This window comes from Porites lutea, chromosome 9 (assembly GCF_958299795.1).
Source record: "Porites lutea chromosome 9, jaPorLute2.1, whole genome shotgun sequence".
In the NCBI taxonomy this organism is placed as follows: Eukaryota; Metazoa; Cnidaria; class Anthozoa; order Scleractinia; family Poritidae; genus Porites; species Porites lutea.
In genome coordinates this window covers 2,082,677-2,110,138 of record NC_133209.1, presented here as the reverse complement: position 1 = coordinate 2,110,138, position 27,462 = coordinate 2,082,677, and the positions used below count along the sequence as shown (strand labels likewise).

Here is a 27,462-nt window from a genome sequence, read left to right as displayed (position 1 = left end):
GGTTATTTAAACGAAGTCTAACTTAGACCCCGGTTTTAAAAATCTTCTGACCTACAGATCTCGTCCTGTGTGGGTTATTTAATAAGATAAATGCTTTTCTAGTCTACGCCTTATACCCTCAAGCAACTTTTCACGATAAATGGTTTTAGGGAAAAAGCGTAAGTGGGAAAACTGAAAATGGGTTAGAAGGCGGTTTTGTTAAACACGGGCAAAACTCCGTTTAAATTACTGGCCCAAAGACTTAACATTTATCCTTCCCGCCGGATTTACCCTGACTCATTTTTTCCAACAAAGCGGGTCTCTGAAGGCTTTATTGATTACACAATAACAGCACCTGAACTGTTACCAAGTAAATATCAAACAGATCGGATATGGAATTGTTACCAGTATAGTGTCACGACAAAGAGGGCGAAAAATTAAATCCCACTATCAATGTCAGTTTTGATCGAGACTTAGTCATGTATGTGTTTTAGCGTGAAATATGCACTATTCATCAGATACCTCAAGCACATTTTTTTTTTTTTTTCAGTATATATCACGACAGGCCTCACTTTTAAAATGAGGCCAAATGGAAAACCTTTGAGTTTTACTTGTGTAAAAATTACAAACTTCTAGTTTTCAAATCAAAGATTTCGCCCTCGTTTTGAAAGAGAGGCTTTGGTCGACCGGAATAACCTATTTAGGATTGACATCAAAAGACAACTATTAATTCAATATCTTGCGGGTTTAGAGTAATGGAGAGAGCATGGGTACCATAATCCTCTCTTGATATTAGTAATCATTTAATCGTTTTAACCACAAGTACATAATGATTAGTAATTGCAATCTTTTTTTCGGCAGATAAGAAAACCAAGTTATTTTTGCTCACTGAATTTCTGATAGCCTTGAGTGATTATCAATTCCTTACAGAAGAGACCGTGAACCGAAGTCAGTCCGACATTATTCACAATTCTGTTGTAGCTATGAAGCTGGAGCTTACGGACGACTTGCTGATTCTTCTTCCCATCCCGGCGCCCCGGGGAACTCCCATATGAAATTGACGAGGGTATGATCGTCTTGCCTAGGGGTAGATATTGCAGATTGTGGTCTCAGTTAAGATTTTCACTAACGACCAGAGAGAGCCAATATTTTTATCGATAAAGTTATTGCTTTGGGTTATGCAAAGAGATACCTAAATGAAAATAATAAATGCCGGCATGCAGGGAAGGAGTATTGTTTCCTTTAGGGGTTTAATCCTAATTTTCACACCAGAATCCCCGTCATTATTAAAAGAGAGTTCCCCGTGGAAAGTGCGCAAGATTATTTGTAGTTTTATTATCATGAATAGTAATGTACTGTCATAGTCCAGGCTGTTAGCTACGGAGCCGCTATTGACAAAGTGGCGCCCGGCGTCGCCACTAATACCACTTACTTGTGTTTGAGGCGATGCAGTGTTTCTTACGCACTTGTCACTGAAAAATGTCTTGCAAATACCTGATACTGTAATTCTTGTTGTCTTCGCTCTTTTTTGTATGCTTAAAGGAGCTGTGTCACGAAATTCAGCCAAATTAGGAAATTACAAAATGCCCGTTAAATTAAGAGAAATATAAAAATAACCGCTTAAAACTTTAAAGGAAGGTTAAAACAACATAACAGAAACAACAGATGCCACGGATGGGCAAAACTGAAGAAGATTGAAACGGATTGAAATTGCGGTTTTTGAAAACTGTTCACTGAGCCTAACAGTTTTTCAAACTTGGTCCCTGCTGATTGCCACTTCAAAAATAATGCTCAGGAGACATATTTGTTTGTCTCGGATCTCTGATTTTGTCATTTACATGTAATTTCTTTGCTTACTTTAAGTTCCATAGCGATTGAGGGCGAGTAATTGGCAAAATTAAACAAAATGCACTGGACTGCCGTGACACAGCCCCTTCAATAAAAATGCAGGTATTTAGAAATAAAAAAATTCCAAATGCCCCATGTTCCCCAGGGGTAAGTGTTTGGGGTTTCCAATGACGAGTGCATGTAATCCCACATACTTGGCTGCACCCATGCATGTCTACACGTCAGTCTCTATACTTGTACGTTCTCTACGTCCTGGTGAATTATCACTCAACATCTGCAATTCCTTCTGGTCTTTTTTTGAATCCCGAGAAACGGAATGCTTAATGCTTGAGACAAAATCCAGTGGTTTTTTGTGGCAGAAATCGCGAGAAAGAAAGCAGTTCTTTCGAAAGTCAGAGCTCATAGCAAACAGAATAAAGGGATTTAAGACGTGTTTTAAATAGTTGAGAACGATTGTGACTGTCGCAGCGACAAATAGGCTCTCTTGGTATTCGTTTTTGAAGTTTACACTGGTAAATTCCTTGAACAGCATATAAATTCCACGCGGAATAAAGCACACTTGAAATACAACAACGAGAATAATCAGCATTCTAACCAAACGTGCTTTTTTCCGGATTTGATTTCTCCTCTGCTCGACAGTTCCGCTTCTTGAAATTGTCTGGGTCGACTTGTCTTCCTTTCTTATCGCGGTAACAATCTTGATATAAGTCGAAGTTTGAATAACCAATGGAAAAAACATGAAAGTCGCCACAAGGTGAACAAAGAAAACTTGACGGAATGTCAGAGAAGGGAATTCAGCGACACAATGTTTATTTCCCTTCCTCTCTTCCTCTTTCAAAACTAACGCCAGCGGTAATCCGATGAGTACATAGCATGCGCAACAGATGGCTGCCATGGCTATCTTGGCTTTTCGAAAAGAAAGTTTAGGCTTGAAAGGTGTCACAATTCCGCGATACCTTTCGAATGCTATCAAAGTGTGCAGGACGACCGAAACACACACGATCACGTCTTGTAATGGCCCAACAAACTGACATAAGAATTCACCCAGAGGCCAGCCATTGAATAGTTCAGCCGTGCGAAGGGGAGTTAGAACAATGGCTACCAACAGATCTGCTATAGCAATGTTCATCAAGAAGAAATTGCATGGGGTCCACATGCTTCGCTTTCCTCGTATTGTTACGATAACCATGGTGTTGCCAATCAGCCCGGTTATAATAACAAAGGCCAGAACAACGGTGAGAATCGCATTAAAGATGTCGTTATTGGTGGAACTTGGTGCGGTTTGACTTGGCGGGAATTCAGTTGTGGTGTCATTTGTTAAGACTGTCATCGCGGTAGCGTTTCTCATTGGTGGGAACGTGGTGGCATTTGCTACAATTGTCATCGTTGAAGTGTTTCCAATCGGTGGAAATGTAGTGACGTTTGCTTTTAGCGGGAACAAAGCACGGTGTTTTATCAGCGAGGGTCGGGTGCTGTTTTCCATTAATGGGATATAGTGGATTTAGTCCAATGGTGAAGACTCTCCGTTATACTATCAACGTTTGAAACTCTTGATAATGAGCTAATTGCCTTTGTCACCACGTCGCCAAATAGCTTGTTTCGGCTAAAACACCGAGTTCACAAGGCGCATGACAGTTTCCACCTCTTTTAATACCTGTAAGTAGCAAAAACAAAGGAAGTCAGCAATAGGCCGTTCTCAAGATGACAACATTTGACTACAACTACCAGAATTCATTTCCTTTGTGCTTTCTTATTTGAATTTCTCAATCCTGCTGAAGTTTAAAGAACAATAGTCCTAATTTGCACCAGAAAACAACAAACTGAAGGATGCTGGGAGTTGTAGCAAAAAGACATCATGATCATGCAATTGTCCTATTAGAGATGTCATTTGAACCAATAGACGGATTAGTGGGGGAGGGGTGGGGCGGTGAGTTCCTTCCCCCTGATTTTAGTATAAATTATTTTAGAAAAAGGATATCATGCCCTCTCTCTTATTAGCACCGTATGAAAACCCTTCTCAAAACTTGATTGTAAGCTGATTTTCAAACTTATTCTTAAAATTTTCGAGAGTAAATGCTGATAACTAGTAACATGGCCTAAGATCGCAACATTGTGTTTATAGAGATGCACTTAATTTAGTTTTGAAAACCTTTCAGTGCAACTGTTTCATAGCACATGACACCAAAACTAAATAATGACTCTTCACTTACTACCTGCCGGTGGTTACTGCGGTTTTCCTCAGTCTTCCGGCCGGCACTTTTCCATTTGTTTTGTTACATATTTTTTGCCTTGCACTAATGCCATGGCACAAGCAAACGACTCTCAGTGCTACTTACGAAGACAAAAATGATTACAAAAAACAAAGCGGATCTGACGCGTTTGAGCCATAAAATTTGGTTTCAAAACAAAGACCAACTGCGACAATGGAGAGTAGAATGGACTAAAAATTATAAGCAGTTGGATAGCTGCCTAACCATCAAGTTAGTACGATGATGTTAAAGCAGCTGGATGAAGTGTAGCAGCACCCCGTTCTTATACTCGTGTAATTATCCATGTCTCATCCTACTTTAAGATAATCAGCATGATAAGCTGCTCACGACATTTAGATTTAAGATACTCGTGACTTTATTCAACTGGGCTGTTAGGCCTCCCCAAATAGTTGAAGTATGGCGCGGGAATAGCTGGAAGGTAATTGCTGGGACAAGATTGAAATATCTCGCCTGTCCTTTTTCCGAACTTCAGAGACACAAGAGGCGATTTCGAGAGAGAAGCGTACTATGAAATTGATTAGATTTTCTTTTGCGACAAAACGTTAGTTTTTGTTTTGATCTACTGTCTCCTGTACACGTCATTGTGGCAAAAATCAAGGGGCATTACAATACAGGCTTGATAATCGCTCAGAGATACCATCAGTTTTAAATCTGTTTCCGTGAAAACAACGGCAAAAAAACTGTGACTTTGGCGGCAAAGAAAAATTGAAACCATAAAGGTTACTTTCCGGTAATTTAGCGATTAGGTTTTCGGGTGTTAAAAACGGCAATAACTTTAGTATATTAATGGTAAGTATGAATTGAATGTATTGGACGGATTATTCTTGATAAGTTACCAGCGCAGCCATAGATCTATTATCAACATCGTTTTTTTTTTCATACTGCGACATTCTGGCATCGCGTAAATCAATCATCTGCTTTCTCGGTAGGTTACAATTTCTTGCCACTTTGCATCGCACTTTAGGTGGAAGTCATAATCGCATTAGGATTCTTAGCACTGAAGAATGAAGTCTAGAATCTGATTTGTCTGATTTGAATAACGCACCAACTGTTAAACCAAAATAGTTACCAAAAATTCAGAGACCAAAACTACCAATCCCAAACTTCTCTCTACACCGCTCTCAGAGCATATTCTGCAGCCTATATATGCCACACAGCAATACTGCTACATAGTAATCAACAAGAGACCAATATCTTGACCACTAAAGTTCAGTTTAACATTTCAAAGTTCGTTTAAACGGCGGAAAATAAATCAACGATAGCCAGATGGACGGAAGTTTGATATTCATTTAAGCAAATATATCAGTAAGGTAACATTTTTGCAAGCGGTGTCAGTTATGTTTATGGCTATAAAGCGATTCAGGGGAGGACATTGCTCTCGCTCATGGTCAAGCTTCTTCTATATAATCGCTTTAAAGCCAAAGCGGAAAGTTTTATACACAATGAAGGTAAAGATATAAACTCATATTCATACTATTCGCGCTCTTAAACAAGGCAAAAAAGATTTATTAAATATTAGGCAATCAGGATTCTGTTTTGCTTAGTCAAAATAGGCGTGTTGGTGTAGGAACCAAGTCGAGCCAAGTAAGGACATACAATTTATTATCTACAAAGTGTCGTATCTGATGAAATGAGTTCTGTTGGCGACAAGCTAAAGCCATGCTAATGTAACTACTTAAAGAAATTTCTCCACTCAAAGACATCACAATAAGAATTTTAGATTATCTATAACGTACCTTTTCGTCTTAATTTGTCTCCGATTAACTTCGCCTTGAACGCCAACTTTCCTTAGTCATGAATCTCAGAGTTTACCTCTTTTTCTGGGCTTGACAGCTTCAAGTATTCCCTTTTAAGTGAAAAGGAAGAAAAAAATCGTGTATTTATTGCCAATGGACATCTGGAAATAACTTCAATTACGCACATTGTCGATATTGAGCATCTAAAATTAATATGATTACGTAAAGTGAAAAGTGAAGCAAAAAAGTTTCAGCATCCTTCATAAAAGCACGGAACATTACCAAATGTATAGCTGGACAAGAGAAATTTCTTTATAGAACAAAATAATAAATATGCCACATTCAAATTTCAGAAGACTTTTTTTGTGCTGATAAACTTTCTTTACTATTGATAATAATGCTTGAATAATTGAAAAGTACACTAAAGGTTATTGTTTCCGAATCATGAACACATCCGATAGAGAATTTAATACGACTACGGAACCGTGATATTTCTATAATATTCGGCTCAGGGAATATTTGCAGTACTAAGAAAGACATTAAGTTAGGACCTGTTAATCAGTATTTTTCATTTCACTAACCGTTTCCATATTTATTTCAAGGCTCTGTCTGTTTAAGGAATATTATCCCGACCTAGCTACTTTAAGGGCTTATTTTCTACAAAAAGAAAATAATTCAACCACCCAAACGGCGCGGGATATTTTGCAGACTGAATCTGAAACCAGACACTAGTTTTGCAAAAGAAAGTTCCATGATGATATTTCGATGATGATATTTCGAGTACTTTCTGTGAGTCAGACTTAAGTGAGCCCTGCGGTTTTTAAGTATGTTTAGCGTGATCATGGTGATTTAAGTCATAAAAACAGGAAACATACAATACTATAAGTAGAAAAAGAAATACTAACAAACTTGTTACACAGACTCTTAGTTCAATTGTTATTTAGTACACAAAAACATGACATGCAAACCAATTGATAAAAAGGGCAAAAAAGCCTACTATTGTATTGGTAAGGGAGTGTTTAGCGTTAAAAGCTTTTGCATCCGCATTTTACAAAAATAACACTTACATTACATTTCAACAAAAATACAATATATCCACTAAATGAATTAACGAATTTAGAAAAGGATATTGAAAAATTTGCGCTGAAAAAGACAATTTTCAATTTTTTTTTTTTTTTAACTCAAAGGGTATTTTCTGAATGACTATAAAAGTATGTTCTTAGCTGTTTAATAACCAGTATATACACACCTATATCATTATGTGGTTTTATCAACAGAGGGTATACACATTCACACAGAGGAAAAATAGGAGTATCATTGACATTTAGCATATAGATTTCAGAAAGAAAGTAAATTTATTAAAGACTTACTTAATTGAATTTCAATCTCATTTGAGCAAACAGTATTATAAGGAAGGGGATCCGTAATTCACTTATGTAGCTGCGCCGTTTTGCCACTAAGCCTTCACTTCAACAAAAACTCATTATATTTTCAGGACTGAGTTTAGCTCGGTTTCTCTTAAAATTCAGACAAATGCCAAAAGTTTCTTCAACATAGAATTGTGGAAGCAATGTATTTTCATTTACATACAGTAGTTTTTCGTTGACGATTTAAAAAATCCCCGGCAGCTAGAGTACGAGCATTTCACGATAGCTTTTTTTCTCCAGGAGTGATAAATAAAATTTCTAACTCTGCAGGCGAAAACCTTCTATTCAGCCACGCACTGAATCAGATCAACAAAAAACGTCGGTATGATTTGACATAATTCTCCCATTAGTACATTAACTAAAACTCACTTTTCAGCAAAACCTAATCACACTTCTTTTGAGGTCATTCTTAGTGTATAGCTCAATCTTTTTTAACTTGTGGTCTGAACCAAGGACATTTTTTACACACCCCGCAAAACGTGGCACACACTTCCCCCAAAATGTGACGTACACGCCTACGAATTAATCCGGTTTTTTCGGCTCTAGTTTCAACCGCAGGGAGAGAAGCGAAGACCGAAAATACGTCTGCGGTTCGCAGGCTAGGCATGTACTGAAATGACAACAACTATAAAGAGAACCCAGCATCGTCACAACAAAGCCGTCATCGACCACAAAGGAAGTATTATTATTTATTAAACAAATTTCTCCGTTTCTGGATTGGTTCAAATCCACCGTCTAATTCTTCAAGGCCACCTAGTGTTGAGCAAATTTGGAAGAAGTTTGCGATATTGAATGCTATCGATGACGTCAAACGTTTACCAAATATCGACAGAAAAAGAGCCGGCAAACCGAGAAGCCCCTGAAGACGAGGTTGGGCGCCGGAGCTCAACTGTTTTGGTAGAGCTAAAAAGACAGCCGAAAATTTCACTCGCTTTGCCTAAAAACATAACAAGAACAGTAAAATAAAACCTTGAAGGATCAGAGAACTGCTGTTTGAACGGAATATCTGCTAGACTTTATATCCTGAAATTGCCGAGAGAGTCAGGGAAAGAATGAGGGCAGGAAATTGATACGGGTGAAAAGGCCACCCCCCGTGTTCAAATGGTGTGCAAGAAAATCACTGACAGCTTTTCTGATACTTTTACCTCCGAAACGGGCACTTACGACAAATCTTGGTTTGATTAGCCGCTGAAATTTAGAAAGTCATAAAGTTTTTGTCGGCTTTACAGGTAGTTTATAACGTAGGGATCATCACGCAATCTGTGACTAAGAAAGGGGCAACGCAAAGAATAAAAATATCGGTAATGAATAAACTCATTGCCCTTGGCTACTGTTTCAGTGTTTCAATGTAAAAAAAATAAGCTTCTTTGTTTCGTATGAACTTCCTGCACTTACACAGGGATATGATGAGGGATATTTATCATATTTATATGTGTTGTATTAACTAATTTAGTAAAATGTTCCTATAATCAGTACTTTTTTAAAATATAAATTTCTTGCACCCACATCCAAACCCTCATGAAATCCGCCGTTTTTACACCTATGTCCGAAAATGCAGTCAATTTTTTCGCCGATAACTTAGAGTTCTTCCCAAACAACCAATTATTTAAAAATGAAAAAAAAATAAAGGTAGATTAGTAATATATGTTTTTTTTAAGTAAAACTTATGTTGACTGGGTTTTAACATGCGTAGATATTATGTAACTTGTTCAAAATTAGGTTTGAGTTTTCATTTCACAGGATTTTATGTGTTCAAGTGGTTCAAAGAAAACTTCAATAAAGAAGCTAAGAAATTAAGGTTTATATAGTATAATCGGGGAAAAATCCAGTCTCGGACGATCTAATGTGATTTCGTTATGACGAAACTGAGTGTCGTTGTTGACTGTACTTACGTTGGATTCTTGGTCCTATATTAGTGTATTTTATTTTATTGCTGATCGTATCGATATTTTAAGAACCACATTTTTAAGAAAAAGGACACAGATCTTGATTTATTGCCAAACAACTAAGTGGAACGATTAATTTTACAAAACATAAACAATCAGTTATGAAATGGAATTAAATTACACGTTCTTACCTTTTTAAATGGCTCATATGAGAATTTCTTGGTTATAACTTAAGTGAAAAGTAATCTTCGTAGGAGTGTAGCTCTGCTTCTGTTTTCGCTACACAAGGGGAAAATCCAGAGCGAATCTCTTGGAAGGACAATTTGCATGAAAGTCAGTTTTACGACGCATAACAATTAAAACAACTCACACCTTTTGAAATTGAGAAATCAGCGATTGTTTTGTTTTCAAATTAGTTTTTATTCTGTTTTGTGAGAAATATTAGAAATATAGTGCCCCGACCAGCTGTGTACCGCGGTGCAAATTTAATTTAAAGTCGCATTCGCATCTCATTGTTTTAAAAATGAGTGATTTGCTTTGCTGCAGAAAGCGTTGACTTGGAGAATCTTGATTCTCTCGGATATGTTTCCCATTTCAAGTGATAATTCTGGAATTAAACGGTGCTGAGTCACATTTCTGTTCCCAGGTAATTCAAAAAAATGTTAACAGATAGAAAAAACGCGGTAATTTGCATTGTTCATATCCGACGCATTGGCGCCGCATAAAATATTTTTGAGTAATTTTCCATTGTCACTATTAAAAAATTCGCAACCAAAAGACACAAATTCACTCCTAATTTGTAGAATAGAATCTTCATGTCAGTTATGGACAATTGAAAGATCGCTCAGTGCGGGTTGTGTGTTCAGAGCACAGACTTTGTGGGGGAGTAACGTACTTTATAGCTACATGAATATGTATGAATCAAGTGCATACTCAAATCCTCACGAAAGGAATTGAGTAGTTTACAAGCTCAAAGCCATTAATTCGCGAATTTATATCCATCTAATCCGCAGATTCCGAGGCCCCCCAAAATTGAATTCTTAGCGTTCATCCGGAAAAGACAAAAAAGCCTAATCAGGAACTTTACAGCTACCTTTACTCGATAATATGTCGGATAACAATTTTAGCAAACAGTAATTCCGAAATACAGTGGAACCCCGTTAATACTGTCACCAATTCGCCAAAAAATTTGGCCGTATTAACGAGAGTTTTCACTGGCATTGCTGGGCGGCCCAAAAAAAGTGGCCGTAATAACGAGGTGACTGTATTACCGAGGTGGCCCTAAGGCGGGGTTTCACTGTAAGTCTTTAGCAGAAAAGTTCCAGAATTGGGGTCAAGAGAGCCAGTGAAATACGGTTTTGTCCAACATTTGTTGGTCAAAAAATTTTAGAACTCGTGTTCAAGAATATATGTATCATGCCATGTTGCATGTTATACTTCGACATGTCGGATACATCGGTTGTGAACGAGAATAGAGATTTGGATGATTTGTTAAACATCTCAACATTGCTCACCGGTCGTTCAGCAGCAAAGAACCGACTAAGTCACTGCATGGCTTGAAACATATCGCAAATAATATTTTCTTTTCAACTTACCTTCGCGCCTATCAGTGCAATCTTTTAAACTTCCTGGTGTTTTCATTTTATGACCTTGACCTAAGAATTTTTTTACCTATTACTTAATGCGTTGATGTCAATCAAATCCTTGTAAAAGGGCAATTTGAAACGACAATATTTTCGTGCCACAGGTAGCGTTACTAGGCCATGTTCATTATGCTTACATTTTTTGTGAGCATTTTATGAGTGAGACAAAAGCATTGAGCATTATTCGAGCATTTGAGTGGCATTTTTCCGGAAAATCAGGTTTTGTTCTCACAGAAAATAAAAATTGAATCATTTTTGAAGAGATATGACGACTTTAAAAATAATTTTAAAAACTATATTCAAATTTCACCTATATACAGCTATGTAGATGATCATTTTGCTATACTGAAAGTATTTATTTGTATACATTGTTGTCGTACCACCTATACATTTTTGTTAGCCTCAAACCCCCTTAAAATGTTTAGAATTAATAAAAAAAGGAGATCAATTTAGGTTTCTGGGAAAATGTCCTCCTACCCCTCCCCTAAGCCATCATTTCGCCCTAAATGAGAAGAAAGTGTTAATGTTAGCTTAGGGGAGGGGTAGGTGGACAGTTTCCTAGAAGCATAAATTGATCTCAAAAAGGCCTCTCTGATGAGCGTTATTGAGCCACTTTAGTGACTTTTTGGTGGACTACGGGAAAATGGAGCATTAAGGTTGGGCATTTTAATGGGGAAACAAAAGCATAACTAAGCGTTTCGCGTGCACGCGCACCATATAACAATGTTACAAAAAGCGAAGGTCGCAAATTTCGCCCCACGGTCGTCCATCGTTTTCCCCGCGTACGTCGATTTATCTCACGCCCCACCATCTTGGAACTCCTGGATAGATAATCAGTTCTTAAACGGATATAAGAGTCTCATAAATATTGTTCCGTCGTTTGCAGGAGTTTACAACGTGCGGACGTAGCTTTATCAAGCGTCACTTGTAAAAATAAAATAGCCAGTAACAAAAAAAGATACCAAAGGCGTTGTTTTACGATCAAAACGTAAATCAACCTTAACTTTTTTTATGTCCTCTGCTAAAGCTAAGCCACAGTTTTTTTAAAATTTGCACACTTTGTCTTTTTAACATACAACCGCATTTTAATGAATAATACCTTTTTGGCAAAAACAAAATTTAAATTGGCCCAAAAGATTTATAGTGCGAAGTGTTGAAAAAAGAAAAGGAATATATATTACCAACTTTATAGAACAAAGAAAATCAAACAAAGCCATTATTTTAATGAAAATGCAAAATATTAAGAATCCATACTGTGAAAAAGAAATGGTACCAGTAATGGACCATAATTATATTAACTTTGTTGGTTAACTTTTGATTACGTGCTTCTTGTTTTCGTGTACGTTATAAAAGAGCTCCCAATAAATTTTCCTCTTACTTCCTGCAATATTTTCAATTTCCTGCCTTTTTAAAATGAAATTTTTACAATGAACAATTGCCACCGTATGTATCTTTTTCTGAATAACTTGAACTCAGATATACACATGAGCGATACATCATGCAAGGCTAGCTTATATGAAACACGGCTTTATTAGACCAGAAATCAAGACTTTCTTGTATGAACTACACCCAAACTGATCAGTTTGTCTGGCAGACTCTTGGCTCAGAGAATGAAATCAACTGAAAACGTTTGCTCGGAGAATTTTCTCTGCCCCCCGACCCCTTCCCCCACCCCTTCTAGATATATCCTACTTCCTTTTTTATTCTAGAGTAAAATATTATCTTCATATACAATTTAGAAACCTAGGGCTGTTTTTGGCGGGCTAACAGACCGGATGTATATCGCAAACCAGACTCTTCACTACCTCATGAATTTTAGCTTTATCGCTTAATCGGCGGAAGAAATTGTGTATTAAATGAAATCAAACCATCACTGTCCAGTTAAAATACGAAAATGCACCACAAGCCATACCTAATTATCTCTTCATTTTTCATGACCTTTCAGTTTCTACCACAAGAAAATCGACTTGGATTCATGTAGCTGCGCGCCAAGAGAAAATAAAATAACATGTAAAAAGGCGGATTACATCAAATCCTTCTGTTTGTGTTCGAGACATAAAATATTTAACAACTGCAGATGTGATCAAAACTTTTCCTTGTCAGATACCCAAAGCAAAAAAGGAAAAAAACCTACTCGTGTTTTGGTCAACATGAACCGCACCCTGTTAGAACGTAAGAGTGTACCCGAGCAAAAATCAGCTTTGATTCACTTACTAAAAAATGAAACGAATATCAATCATTGTTGCAAATGGCTACCCTAAATGCAGGCTTGTGTTTTATAAAAGACCAGAAAATGCAAACAGAATAACTTGGCCGAAAAGTTTTAATAGTGTCAATCAGTAGTTGTTGTGTTCAGCATGCGTCATTTCTTGCATTATACCTGTCGTGAATCCCCCCCGTTTAAACACCACGTTGCATAGAAAACGCTGAAACCTAAGCTTAACATTTTTTTTTTCTCCAAATGTACCTGAGGTTTTTCGCAGCTCAGGTAACCTTTCCACCCTTAAGCAAAACCAGCAATGATCTAGATCAGAACTCTGGACACAATACGTTGTGGCAACATGGCGGATAAGGGCCCTCCCAGTTGAATAAGTCAAGAAGAAACACAACTTCACGCAATTTGCAACACTTACGATTCTACCCTGAAAGTTAATTCGAATATTTCGTTTTAGAATGTACAATAAAGGTGAAAAGGCAAAGATTGTACAGTCATACAAACGAAAATAAACAAAAAAACCGAGTTTTTAGAACATTAAATACCAAAACTTACAGTTTTTGCGGTTGAAATTTCTTTCCTCTATTCTTTAAACTTGAAGAAGGCAAGTAAAAATGATTGTTTGTCACTGATTCAGATAAATGTAAATCCTTTCTGTCCACTAAAATGCCGCTCTCAATTTTGATGATGAAAGTTTTTTTATACAGGTTAAATCGGACGCGCTTGAAGCAGAAAACTTCTTGGAAAATGTTAAAACGCAATCGAAGCAAGTACCCAACCGCGAATAATTGAATTTTGTCACTATACAGGTGCTCTGTTTAGGGCTTTTGATGACCTCTGATTAAATTCGGTTGAGATTGAATTGGATGATATGTTAACACTCCGAAGGGCTTACCTCAAATTGTATTAAGGTGCAAACATTGTATTAAAATTGGCCGCTCCGAGTTTATTTTCATCTGGAGAAATCGTTTTGACTTGAACCTTCAAGGGTTCAATCGCGGTTTCACCAGGTGTCTATGTCGACCGCAAGAGTAGCGAAATCAATTTTCACTAGATTTCACTCAAACGTCGTGCTGGGTTTATTATATTGTAAAAAAATTGTTTGCTCTTCTATCTTTTTCGCTGTTTCTGAAATTTGTCGAAGGCAGCTGGGTGGTCAACAGTAAATTAGTTTATAATAAAAGTACACGATGACTCGCTGTTGTCCTTGTTCTACAGGGGCGCGCAACAAAACAAATATAATGTTTTCGTTATATGAGAAACGCCTTGTTCTCTATCTGCCAACAAACAAGATGTCCTATGGAAAACCCGTGGTGAATAATTTTTAAAAGCTAATAGACTTGAATACAATATAAAAAATTAAAAAATTCAAATATGACAATCAAAATATATCGTGGGAAGTGACATTCAGTGATGAAAACAAACATTTAAATGAAATTATTTCCCATGGTTAAAAAAACTGTGCATGAACAAGCAAATGATATACTGCATGTACTAACATGACATTACAGTAAATGAAAAAGAAATATTCATAGTTTAGACGCCAAGAATATCCCAAATAAGTCGCGACAGTTTTCTTTTAAAACAATGCTACCATTAAGATGTTACCAGCACTCATCTAATATCAAGTAGTTCTTAAAAACTTAAGGTTTGTTTAGAAAAAAACAATCGCTTCTTTGGGGAGACAAATTGTCCAAGAACGCTGCAAGAGACTGAAGCTATTCATTTTATTTAACTAGATGTGTAGTGCGTTGTTGTAAAAACCATGTCACGAACACGTGTATTTCTCTCGGTAAGCATTAATGCTTTCTTTACAGCAGCCGGAATTTTTCTATGAAACATTGCATCCACGAGTTCCCCATAGTTTACTTTGATTAATTTCCCTAGCCTGCGTGCAAGCTCTCGGGGGACAGAGGCCCTTTTCTCTTCCGTCCTTCCCTTCTGAGTTCGGCTCACATTGATCTCCTATCGGCATGCACAGAGACTTCTGTTACCTTAATTTGCATACTGCATACTATTGCGCCCAATGAACATCACCGAAAACTAAAATGGTAGTACGCCCCTCCCAACTAATTCTCTGATTTCTTGCAGAATACTTGTGAACACGTATAATAGAGGTTCGCATCCACACAACGTTTTAATTTCTGCCACATTACTGTTCCCTAGTCAGCACTATGACGCTGGACGCGCATGGCCGCTCTACTTGAAAACGCTGCAACGCTCATCTGTCAGCCGGGATAGATGCTGAAATAACAATTGTTCCAGTGGTTCTAGCGGTCAGGGTGGAACGAAGAGCACATGGTAAACGAAAATTTTGGCCTTCTTCAATGATCGATGATACAGTCAGTGTTATAGCACGACGCGGCAGTGATACTCGGCTACGTTCAAAAGCATTAAATATTAAGAACAAGCAATCATCCTAGAAACCACATAAAAACGCCCCATCACGACCATTTTAACTGCCATATTGGTCTCACGTGTCATAAAGACAGTTTTTCTAACGTGACGAACTCGAGGAGAGGACCCTGGAAACGAGTTTGTCCAAAACTTAAACTACGAAATTGCTGGGTGGCAAAATCTTAGATGAGCTTATATATTTTTTGTTAAATTTCGGGTTTTTAAAAGAGACTATCTCCAAAACTACACTGTTTTTGGAGATCAAATTACGGCTACAGAGCTGTTATTATAGCTTTGTGGAATGATAAGCGTATGTTGATAAGGCAAAAACTGTCAACAATAATTCGCTAAAGCAGATGGTTCTGGTGTAGACACACGGCTAATCACCAACAGAACTGTGTTACGCGTCGATATACTAGTGTGAACGGGGTGGTTTAAACTGATGTGATGGGTAAGAAAAGCTAAGAAAGGACAATAGTGCATGACCTTTCCGAACGGAAGAAAACTTTTCCAAATTACATGCTTAAAGATTTCAAACTAAACTGGTTCCAGCTTTGTGACTTTTCTTATAAATTTCTCACAGGCCTTGATCCAGTCTACTTTGAAGTTCGTGGCCTTTATTTCTTCCTTCTTTCCACTTAGCTCCGAAATCTTTAGATCATCAAGTTAGGTCACATGCAGTATGGTCGGTGAAGGCGAGTTTGGTGACATATTGTAGCCTGTGAGCAAACTCTCCGGGGCGCTCTGGCGACGGGGCGGGAAAAGGAAGGAGAAATTTGCAACTGCGTCTCTGGAATTTGAATATATGCATCGAAAAGTCGATGCGAAATGCTGATTGGCGGAGATGACATAAGTAATGACGTCATTACCCTTGACAATTGTTTTTCAATGTTTGTTTACATCCGCGCTCGTTTTCGCTTCCCCCTGATTTGTAGTCTGCTACACAGCCGTTTTTAGTATCGTCACGCAACGCTCCTCCCACGAAACTAAAAACGGCTGTGTAGCAGACTACCTGATTTGCGGAAATCTGACAGCTCAGTCGACGGGAAGCCACAGGGGAATTGTAGGTGGAATTCAAATTTCGGAGACGTAGTTGCAAGCGGATGTCAGTAAAACGCGGGTTCGGAGTCGGGACCGGGACCAGGGTTAGGGTTAGGGTTAGTGTCAATCCTTACCCTAAAACAGCATTTGAAAAAAAAAAATTGACCCGCGAGCTCGCGTTTAATTGACACCCGTTGCAAGCTCTCCTTCCTTTTCCCGCTCCGCCGCCAGAGCGCCCCGGAGAACTTGCTCGCAGGCTAGACTCCATGCTATTGGCTATTTTCGGCACGCGATTAGTTTCACTTAAGACACTAATGGCAACAACATTCAATAAAACTTAAAGCTAACCGCCTAATTTAATTTGGGAAATTAATTAGTGGCAGCTAATTTTAGAGCTCCTCAGTTTCCTTAGACAATCGCGCCGCAATCGTGGACTTCGGCTCACGACGGACTCAAAGAGAAAAAATAGTGTTTGTATTTATTATTTTCTGATACTGAAGATCTTAGTCAACGAGCAAACAATCGATTATCAGGCAACGAAAGTTGATATTTATAGTAAAGGCTTCGGACGCATCATTGGGGATTTCTTCGGGAGTCATAAGTTCCAACTACTAAAGCTCAGGGTTTGTAAGCTAAAACTACCAGGGTTTTTTTTTAAGAAAAGTGTGCAAAGACTGGTAAAAATATATTTTGAAACACTCCTATTTTAATTTAGACAGTAACGCAGCTAGTGGTAGGGATGCTATATCAGAGTAAACAAATTATGAAAATTAAAGCACCCCCGAAGCTCTCCGAAACTTCTGGGGCCTTTGAAAAAACACCTGTTTTTGTTTTTAAGAAAATGCAAAGGGATAAGTTTTTGTGAGCTGTTATTAAAATTGGAAGCAAACATTGCTAAAATTGTTTTGTTTCGCCGAGGCGATAACTCTTTAAAAAGCGCAATTTTAATTTGTTCTCAGATTCATCTTTCTAGACGGAGACCAGGGTCAAAAAGTAAATAATCATTTCAACATTTTGACCGGGCTTTAGTTTAAGTCAATGACTCATTTTTCTAAGCATTCTCATCACTTCGTATTTCGCTCTTGTTTTCTTCCCTACAGCATTATCAGATACAAAACACATTTAGGAAACTTTATGTAATCAGTGCGTAATTTTTGTTTTAACACCAACGGTTCCTCAATGCAAAAAATGCCAGTCAGTTTTTTGTCTGCGCGCATCCTCGCCAAAAAGCGGTGCTATCTTTTGAAACAGATTTTCAAAGAGCTAAACGTTTAATGATGGATTTGGTTTGAATGTCCCTTTGTATCTTTTATCCGTTTTTTTTTTGTTTTTTGAAATATCAACATGTTAATCGACGCTTTCTTTTGTTATTGCTGTTTTAATTGTTTACTTTTTTCCTCTTTCTCTTGGCTCTCGGGCTCTATCTTTTGTTTTCAGTTTGGACACACAAGATGGGCCATTTTAGTTTTACAACTGAAACATGCGTTACAAATTTCTTATTTTATATATTTATTGATTACTGACAAGTATGTAAAACTACTTCAATTTACTATTCTATGCGATAGTTCTTAAAATATGAAATTAGCACGTTCTTTAGTGCGATCATAACATACGCATGCAAATTATTCTTCATTTATTTTACAAGATCAAAATATATCATAATATTCACATTGGAACAAACTTTCATCAGACAAACTAATTGACTTTACTTCCTTCAATCCATAATTGTAATCACATCTACTCATCAAACTTCCTAACTTAGGAAATCGTTTATTAGCTTCTTTTTTACAGCTAGACCGTGATAGCTTAATTCTCCTTGAAGAACATTTAAGAGCTACTACAATCAAAACTTCAACGACCAACAAATGTTGCTTCCTACTTGTCTACGAGTGTAAAAACGTTTCTATAAAACGGCTAAGGCAACTGAGTCTAACTTATAATTCATAAATTGTCGACTACATAAAATTATATGTAACATGCAAGTTTTGTTAAGTTTTTTTATCAGACCTACTAAAGCCTTATTAAATAAATGCTCTTTCGTTGGGTTCACGGTGAGTTCATTTGTCACTGATCACGATTGTTAACCGAAAGCCTTCCCGGCTCTTTCAGAGAAATCCTACAGAAGTTGGCTATTCAAATCGGTATCTGAGCTCAATAATTAGCTCATAGATACTTCAGTCTTAATTGCAATATTTGCTACTCATCTTTATCTCGAGTATTCTTAGGAAAAGGGACGATATGATGATACACGGGTATTAAAAAGACTTGTATAAACACATTTTTTGGAGCAAGTTCTTGATCTAAGTCTTTCACTTAGAACTAATGAATAAAAATCACAACATGTCCCGCTCAAATCACAAAAATTAGAGATACAGCAAAGACGATCAGACCCGGTCAGTAAGAATTAAATTAAGTTGTTAAAAAGAGGGGCTGGAAGCAGTTGATTGTTAGAAAACATGCATTAATCACTTTTCTAAAGATTGCAGTCTCCTTTTGTTTTTTACCCGATAGCTTGAGGAACTACGGCGACTTCCTCTAAAAGATAGCTGTTCGTCACCAGAGGAACAAATGTTCCAACAGCCGGCCCTAAAATCATTGCTCATAGCCCAGAGTATCAACGGGTTTATAACGTGCTTGAGGTAAAACATCGCCAAAGTTATGAGTTCTACATACATAAATTCTGTTCTGATAATTATATCGGGTATGAACTCACTCATCAACATTATCACCCCGCGGGGAAGATAACATATTTGAAAAACCACCATGAGCACTATTAACATTCTCACTAGACGCTTTTTCTGTTGGATACGGTCATTGAGGAATTTCCTTTGTGAGCTGTTTGACTTAAAGGATTTGCATCGCACATGAATTTCGTCCTTGGCTTTGAGAACACGGATGATATCAAAGTACACTACGCACTGCAGCAGCAGAGGAGAGGTAATGAACAAAACCACGAGATACATCTCGTATGCGATTCGATAACTGTCCTCAGTAAAAACTGGGAAACAGTAGTAATTACCGTCTCCAGCCAGTTGGTTCTTAAGAAAGATTACCATCGGTACACCGGCTGTCACATAACTAGCAAACCAAATCACCAACACTGTAGTCTTTACTCGCTTTAGGGTCATCTTTGGCTTGAACGGAGAGACGATGGCTCGATGTCTTTCCAACGCGATCACGGTATGCGTGATGACGGAGATCACCACGAAGACATCTTGGAGAGGAGTCAAAACATAACACATCACGTCACCAAAGATCCACCCACGAAAAATTTCGATGATCCTCAATGGTGCTGCTAAAACGCAAACTGCAATGTCAGCAAGGCAGATATTGGCGATCAGGAGATTACATGGTGTCTGCATCTCTCGCCAACGGGTCAGAGTCGCCATCACAAAACTGTTCCCAAGAAGACCAGTGGTGATGATTAGCGAGAAGAACAATGTTGTAAGAAGGACGAGAAGAAATGAGTACGGTTGGTCATCTGTGGGCGATAAAGTAGCGTTCGAGGCAACGCCGCTGCCGTTCACTGTTCCATTAAAGCGAAAATCTCCTTCGTAAACGGTTGTATTCATATTTTCCTCTGTGTAGTAAGCCCGGGAGATGCAGTTTTGACTTACCGCAAGATCAGCTGCCTTGACTTTGTCAGATTAAAGTCACTGACTAATTTTTTTGCCGTAGGTGCGTTATATAATGTGTGTTGTTTGATTTAACCTATCCAAATTAATTGCTCTGCCGTCAATGTGAATGAACTTAGTGTTGCGACTGAAGATATTCCTTGGACGTGCGTTGAACAAATGACGTAGGGAATGATTTGTAAAATTGATAAAGTTTTCTTTCATTACTTGACATTTAAACTAGAGAAATAAGAGTTCAATAATTAAGGAAACGTTTAAGCTCACTGGTTTAAGTAAATTTGCCAAACATCTCCAAGAAACACTTGAAAGATAGTCAAATTGCCACCACCTCAAGTAAAGGACGGAAAACAAGTCGGCGAATTTCGTTTATTGACTCGCGAAGCTCGAGGCGAAATATTTTTTATTTGGAAAAAATGAAACATTAGCGTGACATGCAAACAAAGATAAATTAATTCAAAACAACTAGGTTTTGTCTTTTAGCACATTTGGTAATTTAATAAAGCTAGAGGTGTTAGCTACATTTCTTGCTAACTTGCGAACAATTTTATTTGACCGATAAAAAGATTTAGTGAATTAATCTTTTCTTATCGCAGGGAAAAACTGTTTGTATATTGGGAAACAGATGTACGCGCTGACTGAAGGAAATGAATATACAAGGTGTATGGTTTTAGATAAGCTAAGCAAATTAGTCTCTCTATTTAAGACGTATAGTTTTCTTAATAGATCAAAATGCCCGGTAAAAGTCTCTTTAATACGTGAGGATGTGCGCTGTTGAAAATGAAACCATTTGGGGCAAGTGAAACAACGGAAGAAAGACTGAAAATATTGTTTGTAAGAAAGCAAACATCACTGAATTCTGACATGCTGTCAAATGTAGCTTTTTAGATGTATTACTCCAATTTTCACAAAGTTGCCGAACCACAAAGGACAATCCAATCAAATTTTGCCGGTTCATCAAAAAGGAGTAGTCACTTCCTGTTAGTTTCCATTGGTAAAAATATCTACATTTTCATGTAAAACTCTCCAAATATGATAACTGAGTCATAAGAATTAAGGATTTGATCGTATGGGTTGAACTTTCTTTAATTTAAGACCGGCTTATACAGCTTCTTCCAAATTAACCACGGTGAAAAAGCCGGGTAAAATCGCAAAATCGCAACTAAGGAAAATTTGTCTCTTTATTAGTCAGGAACCCTGAGTTACATATTTCAAAAACGCTCAAGCTAAAAATTGTTTCCAAAGTTTATTAAAATTCAAATCTTTAAAGCGAGCGATAGAGTATGAATAATTTACAACTGGTTCTCTCGTAAACGTAAAAAAAAAGATATGAAGAAGCAACTCCGTGCTAGGTCAAGTTCTCTCGTGTTTAATTAAACTGTTAGAAACGAGGGCAATTGTTCGTCGAGTTATTTTTCAGTCTTTAACACCCATATCTTTTATTTATTTCATTTCCTGAAAGCAGCAAGTGTGGAGGAGATTTGAATGCTGCAACTTGTTTCGTAGTTGAACTAGACTAAACATAATGCACTGATAAATTTTAAAAGACCTCCAAAAATTTCGAAAGAGCGACTTAACTTCTAACATTGCATTTGCAAGCAAAAGGCGGTCATGACCAGGAATTCTGTATACAAAAGTGAATTCAATTTTTATCGTTGCAGAGTGTGTTTTCACAATTTTCATTAATTTTGTAGAACTGAGATATGACGGATAACAACCATTGCGTCAAAAACGAAACAAAAATTCTGATTTTAGGAAGATATCAAGTGTAGCAGGCGTTCTTTACTCAGCTGCTAGCGTCAAAACTAAAAAGCTTTAACGTTATTGCGGCATATTTAAGTAGAAAGTGTCTGTTTATTTGTAAAAGGCGTTGTATAATTGCACCTCGAACAGGCCTCAAAGCGGAAATTAAATCACAGCCAGCAGTTCAAAACTATTAAATTAAAATAATTTGAACGAATTCACAGATAGATTGAACTGATCACTTAACTAAAGAATATGAGTGACGAAAATCATGGTTCAAACTACCTTCAATAACCGATTACTTTTTACTACCTAACTGGTTATAAGAATTATTCAAACTTAAAAGCAAATTCGTTATTCATTTACGCTAGGTAATGTAATAACCTGTAGAAATATTTTCAGCAAACAAAATTTCGGCGGTCTTTTTAGTACGTTTATGAATGTCACTTCTCTTAAGTAAATTTTAAGTCCCCTGGGGGTTTTCGACGTGATTCAACGCAAACGCCGCTTTACAGCAGTACGTATTTATATATTTCTGTCTAAAAACAAACGTTTTCGGAAGAGGAAGCCTGCAATTCTATATGATTCCTAATTATTCCGGTGCAAATAATTGTTTTGTAAAAGTCACTTACTGAATACCACCCATACTGACCTAGAAGACTTGTGGCACTCAGGTGAAAAAAGGTCGCATTAGGTTCAACGAAAGGGTTTAATAAGCTTTTGTAATTATCTCCCACGAAAAAGGTCATTATCTTATCTCTCTTTTTCATTGCTTTTAGCATGTATGTTGGGAAGAACAAGTCGTCGAACTCTTCAATTACGTCTGTTCAATCCTACAATGCGAAAGGATAGGGCGAGGAGAGGGAGCCGAGCTTCTCGTGGTTAATTGACATGAGTTGGGGGAAAGGTTTTAAAAATACTGAAAAACTTACTTAAGGTATTGAACTTTATTTTGCACTGAAATTTCTTAAAACTTTATCGCTTATACATGCGTAATAACATAATTCTTTTGTAAATTTCAAGAACGAAACAATCATTTATCAATGCGTGAACGTTTCTAATATATTTAAGTTCGTGTAAATGTTAAAAAATATACTCGTACAATTACGTACATAATGTACGTTTTGGGACTAAAAAAAGATGTTTATGACATGAAACATCTTTCAAGATGACGTCATATGAGTGTTATTTGCTCACGTACAGTTTCCTAAGCGAATTTATTTTTAAAACGTCTTTGCCGGATCTTTTAACGCCCAGAGCATAGTCCAACAAACGAACTGCAATTGAAATCATGTTTCAATGTTTAGTTTCACAGATTAAAAAATGCATTTTTCGGTTGCGATCAATCCTTGAACCGTGATTAATGAGTATAATTGTTTAATAACAAAATTAAAAGAACTTAGCAAATATTCGTTTAAAATCGTTTTTGTGTTGTTGTCAAGTTTTGTTTATTTCCCTGTTAAGCATTTTTTTCTTATCAATACTATTTTTTTTCTTTTGAGAGTCTTTCTAGCCTTTTACATACTTCCAATCATCGTCTTTGGTTAGGCAGTTTTATTTTTCAGACATCGAAACGCGCAATGTGAATAAAAATCCCTGTATCTAGGAAGGTCTATAGTTTTGAGCTGTACAAGGTTGAAGACACAAAACAGGTAAATTTTAAAGAGAATGAGAGAGAACGTAATTCAATAGAGATTCATGTTAGAGCGATTTTCGTATGACCTTGAAAAATGGTTTCGGTAAGTGTTCTCTATTTGTTTTATCAGCCAATGGATGAAAAGATCAAAACATGGCCTCTTCGTTTTCCCGCTAAAGAAAACCCTAATATGGAGAGGACATTGTTCGATTGGCCAATCGTGTTGCACTGTGACGTCAAAGCGAAGTATCAGTTTATTTCTAGAAAGTTCTCGGGCATGAAGTTTTTCACTTGAGCGTTTGGATCCGTTCGATAAACCAATCAAATCGCTCTATTTCAGTTCGTTTGTTCTTTCTGTTTTTTCGCGCGTTTCCATTTCAAGGTCACATGTACCTAAGCCGTTTCACCTATGACACACTCTCATTTTCCTCGTTCCCAGGGTTACTTGTCCATCTCTCCTTCAGAGGACGGATGGGAGAGAACCCTGAGAACGACAAATTTTGCCAGTATCAAAATCATTCGATCAACCCGATTTTGAGTGTATATAATTTGGATTTGGTTTAGACGTAACAACCTGTTCCGAAAAGAGTGTGTGATAACCACGTACCCGGCTTACAAATATTTGTTTCCCAATGTGAAATGGCCTTGAATTGTTATTTTAGCCGCCTTTTCCGGAAATTTAGACGTTTGCGCTTTTATTAAAATCACGGGAAAACGGAGCCAAACAAGAGATTATGTAAAGAAATAAAGAATAACAAGGAAATGCTTCGGGCAGCTGGTTAAATATTCCTGCGTGCTGGATATTTGATATATTATCACTCGACGTTAATTTTGCAATGTTTCTACTGAGTTATGTCCAGAAATACAAAAGATTGAAAATTTTTGTAGAATGGGGCTAAGTTACATTTCAGGTTCGAAGAATGCACGAAGAATTTGTCTGGAAAAAAGAACAGGCTCAAAAAGTCGCCAAGAAATACAATAATTAGACATTTGGTTATCTTTATTCCAGCTTCTAATTTCCTAATGTTTTAGTCATTACTTTTAAATGTTTCTTGACCTTTTACTGTCCTGGGTGATTTCTGGAGACATGTAAAGTAGTTCTAACTTTTAAAGTTAGTCTGTGCACGAAATTTCCATGGTGTACATGTGAACATTAAAATCTCCGGCAATATTCCTTTGAGTGCAATATGTTTCGCGGTATTTTACCAAGTAAGACTTCAACGTTTCATAACTGATTTTGACTTTTGCCTGAGGCTCTTGGAAGAAAAAGAAAGAGAGAGAGAGAGATGGAACGTTTTTAAGGATGCCTCTTTCACATTGTTCATGCACCTAATAGCAGTAATAGTTCAGTCGTAGGTTCTAGATTTTCGTGACTATAATGTACACTGATTTTGCACCAAGGACGTTTTATCGATATTTGGCTCTGAAAGCGTCTATTAAAATTGTACTACACTTTTCAAATGAGAACAGCCTTGTCTTTTAAAGGTAAAGAATTTGCGTGAATAGTCCGGAACAGTTAAATACTTTTACCGTAAGTAAATTGAATATCTATGCTGGGACTGAGAGAATAGAGCTTTGGATTGATATCCGATGTTGGCCGTTCACTGATGTGCGGTTCAACAACATGGTAGCCACGTCAGTGGCCAGTGTTGTAAAACTTACCACTTAAATACATACCTCTCGTTTAAACCTTCAGAGACCTGGCAAATGATGCTACAACAATGCCATTTCACTTTTTGCGGAGTCAGTATTCGTTCCCAGCGACAGAACTTGTAAAAGTTGCCACTTTGCTAATGAAAACTCCAAGCCAAAGATGCGTGTTATATATAATATTTGAGGCAGTCTGTTTGAATTCTTTGAGTGACGTATCTGTCTCATGTCATGTGAAGGCCACTTAGCTTAACTTGAGCTTACACGAAACTTGTCACTATGCCCTTGATGTCCTATTAATGATCCGTTTAAGCCCATTATGTGGACTTTTGTTTACGGTTGACTGCCCAAGTACTTTACTTATAATATTTAAATCATTCATTTTTTATCTTATCTTTTGAAGCAAAGCAAATTCATTTCTCCCATCTTTAAAAAACTATTTCGGAGAAATTGCACGAAACTGCCCTTTTCCGAGTAAAGCAAGTCAGATTTAGTTTCTTCAATTTTACGGCTTCAAACGATGTTTTAAGCGAACTGTATTAACAAAACAGCAAATAATAAAGACTCGAGTCCGATGTTTTCAACATTCATTCTTCAGCACTCACAGAAATGTTTGAGTCGATATTTTCGAAAAGTATACTCTCTATAGTTCTGCGGGGAACGAATTATCTCTGTGTTTTGTTTTGTTTTGTTTTTTTTTTTTGGGGGGGGGGTCGCTTTGCCTATCTCTTCGAAAAATCGTCGATCCTGTACGGAAGGTAGCCTCCCTCCCTCCCCCCCTAACTCCCCCTAATCCCCCTTCCTTCTTCCCTTCCTCACTATCCCCTACCCCTTTCGACGCCTGCTATGCAGGCTATGAGGAAGGCCGTGATACTCCCGCCGCACCCACCCCACCTCCCCCTCTCCTTAAAATGATATTTTGATTAGTCCAGATCTTTACGTCTTCAGGCGGTCTTAGCCACTGTTAATAAACCTCACAAAAAAAACTTCTGTGTTTATTAGATTATATAGAATAAATCGGAATTTCTGATATGCACGCCGGGCTCCACAAATATTAAAGGTCATTACAAACAACAAATGCGACGTTTAGATACCTACAGGTTTTTTTCACCACTTTTCCCCCAAGAATTCCCAATTTTTGACTCCACTGCAGTGGAAGTCCTCATCAGTGATAGTTTCCATACATTTAGTGAAATACAATCGCTATCTGTAACTAGAAAGAATATGAGATAAGGGACACGAGGAAGGGCGTTATAACCTTATTAATCTTTGCCCTAAAATATTTTGCTACTTACGAAACGTTATTTCCTGATATGATATTCGAGAAAAGGGTTTCATGAAAACAGCGTTAATCCGACAACAAATCGCGGCTCTCCTGTTCGCCAGCGTTGAACAGACCTCCTTCTTCTATCCTGAGAATTCTTTGATGTTATCTCGAGTGTGAACAGTGTTAACAATACGCGTGTGTCTGAGGATAGCGGCAGTTGTCAAAGGTGAAGCATACTTTGTTGTACTTTACGTCGTTGTGAATTAGAATCCTCCTTTAAATTTAAGCCTTTTATTATCAAGACTTCATGAGAGCCGTCTCTGAAGAGTTTTAATTGGTAATTGGAAATTCCATGTCAGCCAATGATTGTCAACATGCTAGGCAGGTACATGTGTAGACCTAAATACTTAAGATTAGAGAGATTAATACCGCGACGGCTACAAAAACGTCGCTTCTCGTTTAATTTGACAAATGTTGGCGAACTTTTTTGGAGTTAAATTCTAAGGGACAAAATCGAAGTCCAGAAAAAGAAGAAGAAAATCGTTGTCTTGAGTTCACGCCGCTCCAGAAAGTGTGAAAATAGGGCAGTTTTACGTCGTATTCTTGCAACGACGGCAAACAAATGTACAAAACAGCAGAGTTGTTGTTTGGCCAATCTGAAGCTATGGCTTTTTTGACGTTCTCGTTACCGTAGCCCCCTCCCCCCTCCAGTCATAGGCCCATCTACAAATACATTGGATTATAAGCTTAATTAAGCTTAATTAAGAACCAGTAAGAGCGAAACGTACTTTAATCAGTAGTCGGTAGTAGTCAGTAGTTGTTTCGAAGAGCTTTCACTATTCGGGTCATAACTAAAGCCCCCTCGGAAAAAAGTCCCTCCATTTATAAGCTCTTCTAAAACCCCTTACGAAGATGTATAAACCCCCCCGGCTAAAGTCCCTCCGTTTATAAGCCTTACTAAAACCCCTTACGAAGATGTATAAACCCCCCCGGATAAAAATCCCTCCGTTTATAAGTTCTTCTAACACCCCTTACGAAGATGTATAAGCCCCCCCGGATAAAAATCCCTCCGTTTATAAGTTCTTCTAACAC

The 27,462-nt window shown here is 37.5% G+C and overlaps 3 protein-coding genes across 4 annotated transcripts in view; all 3 read right to left on the bottom strand.

Annotated features, from left to right (window-relative positions):
* LOC140949281 (uncharacterized) overlaps positions 1-27,462 on the bottom strand; it is a 178,400-nt gene that overhangs the window by 147,416 nt on the left and 3,522 nt on the right. The window lies entirely within an intron of this gene.
* LOC140948545 (QRFP-like peptide receptor) lies at positions 742-10,759 on the bottom strand. 2 transcript variants are annotated; one of them, XM_073397797.1, is made up of 3 exons: positions 10,742-10,759; positions 5,834-5,930; positions 742-3,481 (listed from the first exon to the last, which is right to left on the bottom strand). In XM_073397797.1, exon 3 carries the CDS (start codon positions 3,308-3,310, stop codon positions 2,042-2,044), a length of 1,269 nt encoding a protein of 422 aa, XP_073253898.1. In that variant the 5' UTR covers positions 3,311-3,481; positions 5,834-5,930; positions 10,742-10,759; the 3' UTR covers positions 742-2,041. The 2 variants fall into 2 exon arrangements, with proteins under 2 accessions (XP_073253898.1, XP_073253897.1); XM_073397796.1 differs by lacking the exon at positions 10,742-10,759 and having other exon boundaries at positions 5,834-6,049.
* Positions 17,315-20,521, bottom strand: LOC140948237 (prolactin-releasing peptide receptor-like). The gene has a single exon (XM_073397460.1). It carries the CDS (start codon positions 20,012-20,014, stop codon positions 18,908-18,910), a length of 1,107 nt encoding a protein of 368 aa, XP_073253561.1. The 5' UTR covers positions 20,015-20,521; the 3' UTR covers positions 17,315-18,907.

What these genes read in the sequence shown, in the direction of transcription:
- LOC140948545 (XM_073397797.1), bottom strand. Translation starts at nt 3,310, where the DNA reads ATGGAAAACAGCACCCGACCCTCGCTGATAAAACACCGTGCTTTGTTC.
- LOC140948237 (XM_073397460.1), bottom strand. Translation starts at nt 20,014, where the DNA reads ATGAATACAACCGTTTACGAAGGAGATTTTCGCTTTAATGGAACAGTG.